At 39.5% G+C, this 16,303-nt stretch overlaps 1 protein-coding gene across 1 annotated transcript in view; it reads left to right on the top strand.

Annotated features, from left to right (window-relative positions):
- LOC124134070 (cytosolic carboxypeptidase 1-like) overlaps positions 1-16,303 on the top strand; it is a 44,093-nt gene that overhangs the window by 13,111 nt on the left and 14,679 nt on the right. The window contains exons 4-15 of the mRNA XM_046498702.2: positions 2,124-2,191; positions 2,808-2,874; positions 3,301-3,447; positions 4,559-4,690; positions 5,404-5,535; positions 5,695-5,841; positions 7,364-7,597; positions 8,294-8,400; positions 10,255-10,362; positions 10,898-11,607; positions 14,922-15,065; positions 15,447-15,528. Of these exons, the coding sequence (XP_046354658.2) occupies positions 2,124-2,191; positions 2,808-2,874; positions 3,301-3,447; positions 4,559-4,690; positions 5,404-5,535; positions 5,695-5,841; positions 7,364-7,597; positions 8,294-8,400; positions 10,255-10,362; positions 10,898-11,607; positions 14,922-15,065; positions 15,447-15,528 (2,078 nt within the window). The remainder of the gene's footprint in view (positions 1-2,123; positions 2,192-2,807; positions 2,875-3,300; positions 3,448-4,558; positions 4,691-5,403; positions 5,536-5,694; positions 5,842-7,363; positions 7,598-8,293; positions 8,401-10,254; positions 10,363-10,897; positions 11,608-14,921; positions 15,066-15,446; positions 15,529-16,303) is intronic.

Raw genomic sequence — 16,303 nt, 5'->3', positions numbered from 1 at the left:
GACACTGCTCTTGGTCTCACCCTTTTGGCAAACTCGGAGTTGGTTCACCACGTTGGTACATACAAATCACAGAAAGAAGGTTCCACCATCTTCCACAACTGGACAATCTTCTCCTTCAGCCTCACTCCGAGCTGCTCCACCTGTTGCCAGAAATCCTACATCATTGTGTTTGGCGCATCTACAGAGGTCAGAGTATTCATGGAGGGTCACTGTTCCTCTACAAAGAGGGGCAGTTGGGTATCCTAGTGGTTAAAGCCTTTGCTTGTCACACTGAGGAACTTGGTTTGATTCCCCGGGTTTGATTCCCCACATGGGCACAATGTGTGCAGCCCATTTCTCGTGTCCCCCGCCATAATATTGCTGAAATACTGCTAAAAGCGGCGTAAAACATACCCACTCACTCCTCTACTAAGACCCTCTACGACCACAAGTGGAAAATATTTGAGGCCTACTGTCGCCCTCAATTGTTCTTTACAGCTACGCAGTCATTCATGTGACGATGTCATACATGAAAACATGTAACGCAAGTTACACCAGATTTCATGCCGACTAAGGTATAGGGATCGTATTGCCTGCTAGGGTGTGTTTTCCCACTCACAAGTCTATGCAGTGTTTAAGAATCTCTATATTTCACGGCATAATTGCATAGTTGAAGGTAGATCCAGTGCCCCATCATGCTCATGGCGCTGGACAGTCATACGTTTTCGTATTCTGATCACTATTTATGCTTTAGTTGCCTGTTGTGGTTTTCCGTAAACATGGAAAAGGAATAAATTATTCAATATTATTTGTCATAATTATAATTTGTTTATTGTCTTCAACTGATATTTTCATGTGTATTCTGCTGTGAAATACTGACACATGTAACTTGCCTACCACTTCCAGTCATGGCTGTCAGATTGACACCAGGCATGTTGTTGTCATCGTTACAGTTTCTTAACATGTTGTGCTGACGTTGTGCCAGTGTACAGTGTAAAGAGATTTCTGTAACATCAGTATTACCATAGTCAATTATTTACCACTGTTTTCTGATTGCATCTTTTGCACTACACACTTTTTTAAAGTTTCTAACAGATTTTTTTGTTCAATAACAAATTGTGTGGTGGCACACACTCCCAGTCTAGAGCATACCACAGCTCACAAGTCAAGTTATTGAAGCAATGCAGAACTGAATAGGTTGATAGGTGTGTTAACCCTTTATTTTCTCACCTGTGAAGATCCGGATAAGAAATAGTCTTCAGCAACTCATGCTTGTCGTAAAAGGTGACTATGCTTGTCTAGACTCAGTTATTAACAGACTGCCATCATATGGATGGAATATTGAGTGCAGTGTTAAACTTACAAACAAATCTTGCGTGTCTAGGGCTACACAGGCTATAAAGCATTGTGCAAGTGATTTTCTTTTAAAAGGCTTCCAAGCAGTGAAAGGGTATCCCCAAGGATTAGATGATGATGTTATTGCAAGACCTAGCCCCTTACAGGCAGCTAATGAGCCTAGGCTGTATACACTGTAGGGAGGGGAGAATGCAGTTGGAATGCACACTGATCAGGGGTAGTAATGTTATACGCTAACGTAGTGCGAAGTCTCGCACTTCATAGGTGGATAAGTGGCAGATAATTATTTTTTGTTAAGAATTCAAGAGTCTAAATATCAAAGTTGTTTGATTGTCATGATCAGAAACTGTTACAGTGTAATTTACTATTTGGCCTTTAGAAATTAATTGTAAAATTTCATCCCTTCGTTCCTCACTACCAAACACCATGCCTCACAATATTTTATTGTCCCCTAATACCAAACATTTTTGTGAATCACATCTGTTGACATTTAATTTACACAGATGCCTAGAATATTTTGGATGAAAATCTAATAGTTAAAGTTTTTAACTTTTCCTTCATTAAGGAGTAATGCAGTAAATGCATTTAGGAGTAATGAAGGATAAGTATTCAAATGTAAAAAATATTTAGATTTTACTAATTTTTAAAACTTATCCTGATTTACTCCTAAATGTATTTACTGCATTAAGGAGTAATGCAGGATAAGTATTCATATGTAAACCATGTTTGGATTTGACTAATTTCTTGTGGCCTTGGTATTACTGTGTTAGCATCCTCCTTTGCTCCAGACAAGCTGCACCGGGACTTGATACTGAAGCAGTCCAGCAATGTTGACATCTTGGTGGCTACACTACAGGTACGACAACTTGCCCTGCACAACGTGGGGGACCAGCTGTTTAGAAGGGTGGAATAGAGATGATTCATCCAACACTAGCCAAAAAGGCGATTCTCCTCAAGTATCCGAGTATTCAAAATTTCAACAATAATATCTTATCTTGAAAATAACACCAATGATGTCAATATTTAACATTCTTATTAATATGGGGGCTGTCGGGTAGCCTTGTGGTTAAAGTGTTCACTTGGCATGCCAAAGATCTGGGTTCAATTCCCGACATGGGTACAATGTGTGAAGCCCATTTCTGGTGTCCCCCGCCATGATATTGCTGGAATATTGCTAAAAGCGGCGTAAAACCATTCTCACTCACTCACTCACTCTTATTATTATAACTGTTGTTCTGTTAGCATCATAGCTGTGCTTGTGGGTTTCAGGACTTAAATTTGACCTTACCTCCAAGGTTAAGCTGACACACATTGATATTACTTAAATACTGTTCAAAGTGGCACTAAAACCAAATCACTCCCCCCTGGTATGAAGGTGCTGATGGATATGCTTCCTGAGACATAGAATCTGTGTCAGGGTGTTCACTTCTTTAGCGCAAACCTCCATGACCATGCATTTCCTGTGTTTGCAGAATACATCAGATGATCAGGTCATAGCAGGGGTAGTTGGTATTCTCATCGAACTGGTCGGAAAAACTCGTAAGTAACATAAACATTTAGAATAAGTTGGTTCAGTAAGAGTAAATGTAGGGCTTTCCCTACAGCTCTAGGCAAGGCTAATGTTCAGAAACCAAATATATTTATTTATATCATTTTTGGTCACTATGATGTAGATTGCAGTAAACGTAATGTAATATTGTCTTTGATGTCATCTTGCCTGTTCAAAAGTTAAATTAAGCTGAAACTCATAATGTCACCATGGTCATAACCTTAGGCTAAGAAAGGCATTGTCTAAATTCTCAGGCAGTTAAATGTCAGAAATTGCCACTTGCATCTTGTAAGCTCCTCAGTGCTGATTTTAAGGAATATACTTTTGTTCACACTATAAAGAAAAAAGTCGCCTCCCAAGTTTTGAAAGCCAAAGGTGATTGGGAGAGTAATGGTGTGTGTGTTTTCTGTACGCAGAGGTAGGAAAGCGGGCCAGTCTCCTGGTCAACCATGGAGTGACCTCAGTCCTCTTCCAGATCCTCAAGATGGCAGCACAGGACATGACATTGGCTGATGACCTCCTCATGAATATTCATATGGTGCTCAGCAGGATTGGACATAAAGGTAGGATTGAAGCAATTATGCATGGTTCAAACTTAAGTACGACCTCCTATTACCCGACCCTACCCGGGTACCCACTATAGGTTTCAAGTTGGGTACAAAATGTTCAATTGGGAATTTTTTACCAGAGCCCTGGCTAGAAGTATTCTGATATAGTGTAAAACGATCTGATGATGCATATACTGAAATTGACTGAAGCTTTGGTTTTACTAAAATATATAAAATTCAGAAGGAATGTGTGCATCATCAGAATGAAATGCGAACATTAGCAACATGTACTGGTGTAACCATGGAATTTTATTGTTATTGTCATTAAAAAATTTGTCACATGACTAACCATGCTAACCAGGGTTCGACTCGGGACCCACCCAACCTGAGTACCCAAGTTACCCATCCCAGCCCTACCGAGTACCTGAGTTATCCGTCCCAGCCCTACCGAGTACCCAAGTTACCCGTCCCAGCCCTACCGAGTACCCGAGTTACCCATCCCAGCCCTACCGAGTACCCGAGTTACCCGTCCCAGCCCTACCGAGTACCCGAGTTACCCATCCCAGCCCTACCGAGTACCCGAGTTACCCGTCCAAGCCCTACCGAGTACCCGCGATACCCATCCCAGCCCTACCGAGTACCCGAGTTACCCTGTCCAAGCCCTACCGAGTACCCGAGTTACCCGTCCCAGCCCTACCGAGTACCCGAGTTACCCTGTCCCAGCCCTACCGAGTACCCGAGTTACCCGTCCCGGCCCTACCGAGTACCCGAGTTACCCATCCCAGCCCTACCGAGTACCCGAGTTACCCTGTCCCAGCCCTACCGAGTACCCGAGTTACCCGTCCCAGCCCTATACTTGACCTATTTATACTAGCTATATTGAACTTAGTTACCACACTTTGCAGGAAGAAGAAAAAAGTAACATACTTCTTTTTGAGACATCAAGCATTTGATAAAAAAGAATAGGCCAACAAATATCTTTTGTGAACAATTTAAATGTACAGCTTCATACTTTCATAATCCAATAATCCATATGTTTACATGGGCTCACACTGTCATGGAGCAGAATACTGTGAAAGGAATCACAAGAAATCCTCAATATTGAAAATGAAATATTGCATTCCAGATCGTAAGTTTGCTGTGAAGGCTCGGTTGAACAAAGTGCTGTTGTTGACGCTGAGTCTCATCAAGAGCAACAGCTCCAGCTTCCGCAACCTACAGTGTCTACTACAGGTCTTCAAGCTGTACACTAACAACAGTGAGTAGTCCATTGGGATGCACTCTCTCCACACCATGTACTCTCTGGGACAATAGCTTTGCAGTCTTTCTTGTCATGCTTATGACAGTATGTTTCGTTTGGTCTGAAATTTGATTGTTATTAGTTGGTGCATAATGATTGACTAAATTATTGATGCATCACAATTGTCCTGAGCCCGATGGCCATACATTGCTAAGTTAAGATAACAGTAGATGTAGGACGATACAGGTACTTATCAAACTATCACAATACTTTTGGAACAGGTGTGCCTATATTGCTATAGTATCGCAAAAAGGTTTAAATCTAACTGTTGCAATATTATTTAGTAGTTATGATGAACTGGTTATCATGAAAATGTTAATGTGTTTGTACTTCAAATTTTGGCAAAAGTCACCCCCCCGGATCACCGGAGACTGTTAGCATGGTTAGGAAGAGAGTGAGTGATAGATTATGCAGTCACTCATTATATTGCTGGCTTCTTACAACATTTAATGCAGATTTATTAACAAACCTCATGGGACTGTAAAAGTCAGCTCTACTTGTCCAGAAAGAGAAAAGAATAAATTTGCCTTTTTCATTCAAAAAAGATATGCAATTTGTTGAATTGGTCCTTTGAAAAGATCTTAATTCTTCCTGTTGTTGCCGATGGACATATTTGTTGTGAATATCTTTGTTTGGCAGCATTGATAAAACATGGATTTTCTCATTATCAGGTGTAAATGCATCCTACCTAGGCAAACACAGTTCCATCACTGTCATGTTCAAAGTTTCCTCCCTTTGTGGAAGGAAGCACACTGCTGTTCTCAAGCTTGCCCTGGATAACCTGAACAACCTCACCAAATCAAGTAAGGGCAAACTTGGGAAGTCTGACTTCTTACTTTGCTATACTACATCTGCTCTTTCACTTGAAGTGCATGGGCATGTCATACATTGGCCTAAAATGACAGCAAAGGCTATTTGACTTGACAAACTTTTCTTGACATGATAGCATCTGTTTGTTACAGAAAGCAATTCGGCAAGAACTATTGGCATGGGAGGAGTTCCCACAGTGTTGTCTCTCTACACGGACTGGCATCAGACAGACAGCAAACACAGACACATCAACCTCAGGAAGGCTGTGCTCAACATCCTCAAGAACATCACCAACCTCAGTAAGTCCCATTTGTGAACAAGGAGTGGCTCTGTCATCTTACGTGCTGCAAACTGCAGTACTGAGTTGCATCCCTTAGGTATGCTGGAAACCTGTGACCCTGGGTTTGAAATCCCGGGCGGTAGGTTACACCAAAGTGGTAAACATATATACTTATGAGATATGTGAAGTTTCCGTTGTCAGTGCCCATACTTTGGTTAGGTTATTCCCTTTTCAAAAGATGTGAGTATATTGTATTTAACTTTAATTCTGGTTATGTCTGTTGGGAAAACATTGTTGAAAACGTTACTCTAACTTCAATCTGATATGCCATGACATAACTGAATACTGTTGAAAGCCGAAACCAATGTCAAACACAAACTCAGTTCTGTAAACAGCAGGTGTACACACTCTGTAATTTTAAAACCCAGAGACAGTAGGGCAGGTGACCTATAAGTGTTGCCTGCCAATCTTCAAAGTTACCAGCCCGCATTCAGACATTACAAATATGAAAAAAATCTCTAAAATATGAGACAAATAGCATCTTGATTCAGCTGAAATACCACATCTCAAATTTCAAATTTGTATTGACCAAGTTTTACTGTTATCACCTGTTCGTTTATCTGAATTCGCTGAAGGGATATGATGTTATTTTTTCTGCGGAAGACAAGCACGTTTTTATTGTAGGGATTGTGTATGCGCTGATGATGTGCTTGTGTGATCACATTATAGACGAGGTATATATTCTAGCATCGATTTTAAAGGCTTTTACAGAGGGGGTTGCTTTAAGGACGGCGATATACGGTATCACTTGAGATTCTATACCTGGCGTTATATATATAGATATATGTAATAAAACTGAATATGTAAGAAGTCTTAAATTTATCTGCCAGACAGTCTGTCAGGTATAGGAAAACTCCAGTGGAGATCAGGACATGTGACTTGTCTTATTGTGTCATCACACCTCCACATGCTGTCAACCACTAATTGGCCTGGTCCAGACTATTATTTACAGGCTGCCATGATAGAACCTGAATATTGTTGATAAAAAAAAAGAACAACAAGTTATATCCTTTGGCATTGGGATCCGTGCCAATTTACGTTTATCAGAGGGGTACACAAAGTATGTGATCTAGACGACCAGTTGTCGGACTTCAATTTTGTGGAAGCCTCGTTGGCTGAGTGGGCTAGATTGCTGACTTTGTGTGCTCGCGATTAAGTGCCTTTTGAGAGAGTTAGGAGTCATTGTGTTTACAAGCTATATCTTGATTATATCTTAGGTGAAGTGAAATGGTCACGTCCAAGATTACTGCACTTATATATATTTGTGTGTGTGTATGTCTGCATGTACTAGTCTAGAATAATGCTGATTATATTTTCAAATATGTGTTGTTGAAAGGTTTATGATTTGTTTGGTCAATAATCACTCTAAGTAGTGAGTCCATACTAACTGTTTGATGCTCTAAATGCGCCAGCAAAGTGATATTCTGCTTTGTGTATCGACTCACACATTCCACATGTGAAACTGTTCACCATGTTCACAGAATCTGGCAGGAAGGCGTTTGTGGAATCTGAGGGTATCCGGGTGCTGTATGAGACTTCCCAGGAGGTGATCGACTGTCGTGAGATGGAGAGTCTTATCTTGCTGGCCAGTATCATCATGAGGAAGTGCTGTCCGCGGAACAAACTGCCCATCGCTGACGTGCAGAGTTGTGTGTCCTACCCGCTGCCGGCATCTGATTTCCATGTCCCAGAATGCTGCCTGTCTGATGAGCAAGGTAGGGTTAGACATTATTGCTATCAATTTGTTTGTCAAATTAAGAATAAATTCCTGCATTATCATGTTGATCTTGTAATACCTGGTTTTAGTTTCCGTAATAATGATACTTACAGATGTCAATATTTATCAAGGTAGATAACTCATCTACTCATCTTCCCTTTTAATATCCATGTGTTTTCTGTCATGTCATTGTATGCTTATAGAGGACATTATATGATATCATATTCGTGTTCATGTCATGCTATGTTTATGACACAAGTGTCTAAATTCCGGTATTTCCCGAGCGAGAGCATGGGAAATACCAGAATGTATCCCTGAGTGTCGTAAACATAGTATGATATGAACACGAATATGATGTTTGATTTATTACCAAAGAAGATGTCTACATACAGAGACGAATTTTTGTGCTTACTTATAAGGACAGCAAGTCACAACAGCAGCTGAACCACAATTTGTCAAATGATGTCTGCAATTTTCAGCTATGTCGTCATTTCTAGTTTGATGTCATCCTGACCTCATGTCACAACAAGAATCGAATGACGTCAACAATGCCGTCAATGAAACAATACAATTTTGTCTCGTGACATGATGTTTCACTAGGGCACATATGATTTTCATTAACCCTGATATGTTTTCCCTCGTAGGTAATAAATTATGATACTATGCTACTTATGCCATGACTGTAATATTTCAGCATTTGGTACTGTGCCAAGTCAAGAAGAAAGTGATCATAGCTCAATGGATGATGATGATGATATTGATAGTGATGATGAAAGATTCCGAACTGATCACTCAGATGAGGTAGGTTAAAGGGCAAGTTCACACGGAAATGAACCTAATTTTCTTGTACTTTTTCCACAATAAAAGTGTTAACCTAGAAGTGTCATAGACAAAAATATAAAAATATCACAATTAATTAACATATGTTTTGCATTAAAACGATTTATATTTTTCACATTTACCAAGTGTTCTATTTCCATAACAAAAACACCATGGCTTATGCCCCTTGCAATATGACGTCATTGGTGCCAATTGATAAACATTATGACGTCATCATGCTTTGTTAGAGCCGCTTCAGGTGGTGTAGGTACAGGTGTGTGATTCTAGCGTCTCAGATGCCAGCCAGCATAGTGTTATGCTGAGTCACCACTGCGCCGGAGTGTGTCGTAGGCCATGTTGTTTTACCGAAAACTGGTACTTGATATCTTTTGCGTTCAGAATAGACAGGGACCCAGTTAAATTGGCACCAATTACGTCATAATCTAAGGGGGATAACTCAGGCCTGTTTAGCTCGAAAAACGAAGGCCTCATAACGGCATAACATTTTCACACTATTGTGAGCTTCCTACTTCCACTGTGAAAAAAATGAGTGTATATTTTCAAACACAGATACTAACTAATTCTAAAATTGCGTTTTGTTTAGAAAAAGAAAGAAATTGATTTTTGCGTGTACACTTCCCCTTTAAGTGTCACAGGTCAGAGCATGGATATATTTTGTGTAGGTCATATGTCTAATTTGCACCCAGGGATACAGGACTGTTGTGAGGTTTTAACAGTTTTTGCCTGCTGCCATTGGTCATGTTTATAATGTGTTTACCACACAATGACTATTGAAATGTGAAATTATTCCACAATGGACTTTTTCCAATTGATTTCTTTTGGTACATGTCATGAAAAGTTCAGTGTTCAAGGTTATGAGTTATAAAAATATCACTAAAAATATTATTGTTACCCTTTAAAATAATAAAAAAATTATTAATACATTTATCAATAACATTAGTGTGTACCCTTCTTTAGGTTAGGGGTTGGTGGGGTGGCCTTGTGGTTAAAGGGTTCCCCAGAGCTCCAGATAAGCTGTGTATCTGCGTGAAATACGCATCAGAAATGCAGAAATACACAGTAAAATATAATCCAAGCGTATCAAATACGCAACGAACATTACAGATACGCAACAAAAATAAAACTTGTGCGTATCATCAAAATATTGTGAAGTAACCCTGCGTATTCGATAAGCAAATCAGCAACTTATTTTTAAATTATAAACGGGCATTCCGTCAACCTTGCCAAACTCCACGATGACAGTTACATCATGATCATTTGCCATCACACTTTCTTGTGGAAGTATCGTGGTATTTTTGAGTCCTATAAAGCTCTCGAACCCACAAAATAAAATACCCACAACACCAAAAGCTTATCTGGAGCTCTGGTTCCTTCATCATGCCAAAGACCCAGGTTCTATTCCCCTTGTGGGTACAATGTGTGAAGCCCATTTCTGGTGTCCCCGGCTGTGATATTGCTGGAATAGTGCTTCAAATGGCGTAAAACCATACTCACTCATTTCTTCAGGTTAGGACACTGGTTTGAAAATGTTTGGGTCCAAAAACAATTAGAAAGAATGGATACATGTTTTATTAAAGGTTTATAAAAGTATGTCTCTTAATTGATGTGTTTTATAAATACAGGCATCAGATTCTTGTAAACTTTTAGAAAATTGTGTCTTTGGCCCCACATGTTCATATCAGGACAGTATGGATAGCAACTCTTGTTACAATCTTACTAAGCGAGACCTTTGTCTACACCGGACTAAACTTATGGTCACACACAAGTCTGATTCCGACAGATTCCGCTGTTCATGGTATGTGTGAATGTTTTCAGCCTGATGAGGAGCAGGGGGATGGACTGGAACCAATGATACAAAGATCAGCGGAAGACCTCCGAATGTATGACAAGTTCTTTCCTGAACTATTCGAATATGATTTTGAGGTAAGAAAATGTTACTTTAAAAACCCAAGACATAACATTATGAGGAATATTTATGAGATAAACATGCTTTGTTTTCAATGTACAGCAAGGTTACCTGTAGATTTAACCATACCAATTTGAATTTTGATTGAATAATGATTGAGATAGAAGTACTTTTAAATATTACCATCCGCGATGATAATGCCATCAAGACAGTTGTTTCAATCAGACGTGATAAATGCGATTTGAAACCTCTGACTGACCAATCAGACTAAAGTAATTTTCAAACTCATTGTGGAATTTCAATTTTTAAGGGTGTTTTTTAATTATATAATTTTGTTGAATTGGTTCTTTTAAAGAATGGTACTGGCCAGAAGTTCCTCTTGAATAATTTTGTGCTACTTTATGGTCAAGTTAAGTAAAATCTGTTTTTGCCCTGTACTGGTGCCTAATTCAAGAATTAGTTATATTTATCATATATTTGTTGTTTTCCTACCATGTATGGTTTGTATTTAACAGCCATGTTTTTTTTCTCACGTACTGTGTATAATTGCAGACTCCAGGTGGAAAACCCCTGAGTTCAGTGGTGATTCCCACTGCTGCCTCAGAACCAATGTTCCTCAGTGCATATAACAATTACCAAGACATTGCTTGCCGCCGAGTCAAGTCCTCCTCCAATATCAGTGACAGTTATGGCCGGACATCACACAGACCTCTTGGTACTAGTGAGTCTGACACAGCCATGAGTCGGATAAGCAACCATCATCCTGATGTAGAACGGGACATCAGCTTTGGGCGGTATGGGCCCTTCCAGGCCAATGAAACTGCTACAGCAGTGAATGTGAAAACCGGTGCCAGTGTTTTTTCTCTGGATCTTCAAATACCAAATAGTAACAAACCCTTGCCAAAATCTGCCCAGTCCTCGCAAAGGCCTTCCAAAAAGCTAAAAAATTCTAAAAAGTCCCAAACAACAAAAGAAAAGAAATCAAAACGAAGCAAATCGGAGCCTGAATTCACAGAGGCTCTGTCTATCACACCAATTTCCACACCCCATGACTATCTGGAGGACTATGATCGCCCCATGTCATCCAGCAGTGATGATATAGATGAATATGACTTGATATATGACCCCAGGGTTCATAGTCATTTAGCCTCAGCAACAAAAAGTGCCTTTAGATTTGAGAAACTGGCTTACCCAGACCTCCATGGTGCCAAAGCAATGCCTCTACCTGAGAATCTCTATAACAGAAAGTTTGGTGTGCAGAGGTAAGTAGCTCTCTCATGGGTATACATTCATGAATCATTGACTCATTAAGACATGCATTACAATATTTAAGTGTAGTTTCTTACACACCTGTGGGTGAGAAACCCATTTGAGATAACTGGTATCAAACATATGTGTGAGATCGAATTCCAGGCCCGTGATTGGCTACTCCATGGTGATGACCTGGGGTCAGATGATGACGGACTACTTTCCTGAGTAAGTCATTCATAAGTTGCTCGTGCTTCAGTCGAATGTTCACCTACGTCTGTATTGAACAATAGGACCGTGTAATTAATAATAAAAATAAACAAACTCGTCCTCGTCTGCGCGTTTGTTTGTTATTATTATTATCAGTTACATTATCTGTTGTTATGTCAACATTATCGTTTTTTCAGAGTGTAAACCCCCTGGCTGCCACAGCGACACATGTCCCTTCTCTTCAACCCTCACTTCGAAATCGAATAAAATTCAAAATACATCACGCAGAATCTTCACAGTTTTGAATTCCCCCTTCTGTTTATCATTTACTGTCATTTTAGGCAATTCAAAATTACTGAAAGTGACTGAAAGTTAGGTACATTGTAAGTCTCGCCAAATCACAGTTCACGGCGCTATATAAATATTTAGAATCTACTGTGTGTTTAGAAATCTAAATATCGGATATTTACTCGAATATTTAAAGTAGAAAAATAGCATATTAGCGATCACGGGTATCAAATCACTAATGATAACTCTGAAACGTCGCTGATAAGCCTAGAATCGTTTAGAATGTTTTGGAAAATATGCACACACGAACGCCGAGGCGTACGTTCTGCCATATTGGATTGTGTTTACAAAATGTCGATTATGAGACGCCTATATTCGATCAGGTATATTTCAAACTCAGCTTCTATACATGCATCCCTGAATTCCTCATACATTTTCGAAACAATGGATAAATGGTCTTTGTCACCAATGCAAATTATCTAGATGGAATCATGCGAAATAAATTAGCTATGAACACGAAAACTGTGCTCGGAAAATTGTACTTGCTGAAATGTAAACAAAGCAAAATTCAGATTTACACTGTAGCATTAAAAGAGGTACTTTCGTCTAATTGTTGGCTCGATCACGCGTTTGAGAATATTCATGGGAAGAGTATCGTTGCACTAATTATGGAATTACACATATTTACATTACAATGATGTGGTAAATTCAACAGAAGCCGTAAAAGTTTCCGTCCTGTGTGACGCCATGACTGACGCTAAATCACGCACAATGATGACGGTAGGCCTAGTTATCTGCATTTCTGACTAATTCTCTGTTACATTGGAAAACATGGTAAACAAATAACAGTACGCAGAATGTCAGAATGTTTCTGATTACTTACGTGACACATTTATGTGTATACGATCTCTTAATCAACGAAAACCTCCTCTGGAAATCCCGCGTACTGTTGTCAGTGAACACGCCATTTTGTAAAAGTCGGTCACCGGTAGTGATGTCATACAGAAGTAAACATTGTTGTACATATTTGGTTATTTCTTTGCGGTGTAAAATTTCAACTTGGCACCCAGCGTGTTCTTGGTTTTTATCTAGTTTGCATTTTCATCATCGCCTTGATAATCCACAGATAGGACGGAAACCTTTTTGTGTAGGGTCACATTGTTTATGAGTAGTAAGCAGCACATAGGATGACGTCACTTATGACAGTGGTGTAACATGTATTAATGCGCCACTGCAATCATGAGAATAGACAAAATTCATCGGTTCGATGCTAAAAAGGTGCGATTTAAGGGTGTGCAAGAAACAGATTACTGCACTCGTGTCTGTCAGATACCATTGATCTTACAACTCGTTGTTACAAAGCGTATCTAACTCGCTTTCGCTCGTTAGATACGTTTTGAAACAACTCGTTGTAAGATCAATGGTATCTGACAGACACTCGTGTAGTAATCTCTATATATACATTATGAATAACTCGTCTCTTGTTGATACATTTGTAAAAGTTACACACAAGTCAATAAATGTTTAAAACTCTCGATTAACCAGGGTGAGATTCTATTTATCATCCAAAATCATTCTTCCAACTCTTGTCAGTTTTTGAAAAGGTTATCAACATGATTTCTAATATGTATTCCTCTTGGGGGACTCGTGTACCTGATCCCCATGACCCCTCCTTGTCATAAGGGTCAACTATAATCAGTGCGAGAAATTTGAACTAGTTTGGGATATAGAGACATAAAAGGACACCCCTAAAACCCAATAAAATTTCTGAAATCCTACTAGCCTGCAAGATACCCTTTACTTTAAACAGACAATATTAAAAGGGTAAAGCTATTTTTAAGGGCATTATCATTTGTAGAAGCCCGAGGTCTTCCATTAACTGCCTGATGAAGGAGGACAGTTGAAAAGAACGAGGGTTTCTGCAAGGGATAATGCCCTGAAAAATAGTGTTATCGTTATTATTGCTAAAATGGAAAGAATTTATCAAATAAACATAAACAACGATATTGGTTTTGAAACATTTTGTGCAATCAACACGAATGTCACTGACCCACTTTTACAAATATGGAAACGTCATAGACCAAACCAGATGACGTCACTATTGAACGCGACGTCACCTATCCCTATGAGGTCACCTAACAACGGGCGTGATAATGGCCCGTCATCAAGCAATATGAGGGTATTATCAAGTTACAGTGGCCCGCTCATTTCTGATAACATGCTGGCGGGTTAATGATAATTCTATCCATGTATGCTATAATAAACAGTTAACAAGCCAACTTCTATCCCTGATAATGATGATCTCTTTCCTATGTGTGATCATGGGGATATGTTGGAGTGCTTGTCATCATACCTCAATGGTGTGAAGGATGCCCATGCTATCATCCAATGGTTGGCCACATCCCGAGTGTTTTACAGGCCTTAGTGATCATGGTGATATAGATAGAAACATGTTTTGCTAGCCACATTTACTCATTCAATAGCTCAAATATGCTTTCAATTACTGATTAAGAGAAGTGATCATGGTGAAGTGTGTGTGGTACTTCTAGCAACTGGAACAAACCCTTTCCACACTGAACTCTATATTACTGTTACAGGAATAGAAATTAACTGAGACAGTCTCCTTGCCCCATATACTAAGCAATACCCCCTAAATGTTTGAAATTCTAACCAGCCCTTAGAAGACCTTCAACATCAGTGAAACTGGTCCGGGCTGGCGGGCTTGTGCAAATGTCTAGCCTGTTACACCTATAGAAGGCTTATGATCTGGATTGGGGATGAATGCTTCACTTATGTTTTTGTCATAATTGTACTATTTGTCCAATTGTAGAGCCAAAGTATTTGAGGACATTGATAGAATGATCCATCCTGACTACGTAATCGACCGTGTGGTGTACAACATGGATGTTGCTGTGTCCGATGCTACAAGAGACAGTAAGGAGAACTCTAACCTGGCCAATAGAGACGAGCTCAGGTAGGCACAGTGCTTATAAACAAGCATCAAAACTTTCCCAAAATTCTTTCGAAATGCATTTCCTTGCACTGTAAGCATAGTAAGCGTCACCTCCTTGGAAACCACTTGACAAATAAGCCTGAAACTTCACAGATTCTGTAAGGGAGGATGAGGATGAAAAGAATGCTTTAAAAGTTTTCATTTTTTTCTCCACATTAATGAAATCTGAAGTAACAAACTGAGGACATTGTGTTTAATGTGGGCAGGGATATGCAAGCTTAAACAATGGCAACCATACAGAGCTGTTATTATTCTAAGCTGCACATTTTGCAGGTGATGTATTAGCATCCTTTAGCGAGTTTCTATTATGATGCCAAATGTAACAGCCATTTTTGCTCTCAGGATAGGTAGACAGGACATGACCAGTAGTGCCTTACGATTTAACTCTCAGTTTGAGAGTGGAAACCTCAGGAAAGTCATTCAGGTAAGATAAGCGCTCATTAAAGAGGAGATCATATGGTCTAGGGCCTTGTTTCCCAAAGTGTTTGTTTGGTTGTTCGTTGTTTAACACCACACTCAACAGTATTCCAGAGATATGACATCAGTCTGTAAATAATCTAGTCTTGACCAGACAATCAAGAGATTGATATCACGACCATCGATCCACCCAACTGGGATACAATGACATGCATCAACCAAGTCAGCGAGTCTGACCACCCGATCCTGTTGGTCCACTCTTACGACCAGCATCGGTTGCTGAAGACCTATTCTAACACGGATCTTCAGGGGTCCCATGAAGTGATCTTAGCACTACAACTGTAGTTCGTCTCTGTTAAAGTATGGTAGTTTCAATTGTCTAAGGGCTGAGATCTCTTTGTGGAAAGGGGCCCAGCTATATCCTAGGAGTGAGGTTTCGACAGTATTTAAGTTTTGTCATGGCTTTTCAGCTTAGCCATAAGTGGTACAGGTCATAAACATGTACATATTTGATGAAACTCTTAAGTGCAGGTATATGCTGATAATCAGGGATCATGATAAGGGTAAATCCGGGATTCGAACCCATCATCAGCAGATCCTGGTGAGGTCAAGGGAAGAAATCTTCACATTGAGTTGATTTACCTTAGTGCCACCTGTGCTACTCCAATTAGATAACGAAATGATTATAATGAAATAATTGTGAGTAAAGAAAACAGTCTTGAAGTGATTATACAATTTGATATCTATCAATGCTTAGATATTGCTACAGACTCAATCACTCT

Source organism: Haliotis rufescens, unplaced genomic scaffold (assembly GCF_023055435.1).
Source record: "Haliotis rufescens isolate VD_foot unplaced genomic scaffold, xgHalRufe1.0.p SCAF_1, whole genome shotgun sequence".
In the NCBI taxonomy this organism is placed as follows: domain Eukaryota; kingdom Metazoa; phylum Mollusca; class Gastropoda; order Lepetellida; family Haliotidae; genus Haliotis; species Haliotis rufescens.
This window is presented reverse-complemented; position numbering and strand designations above follow the sequence as displayed.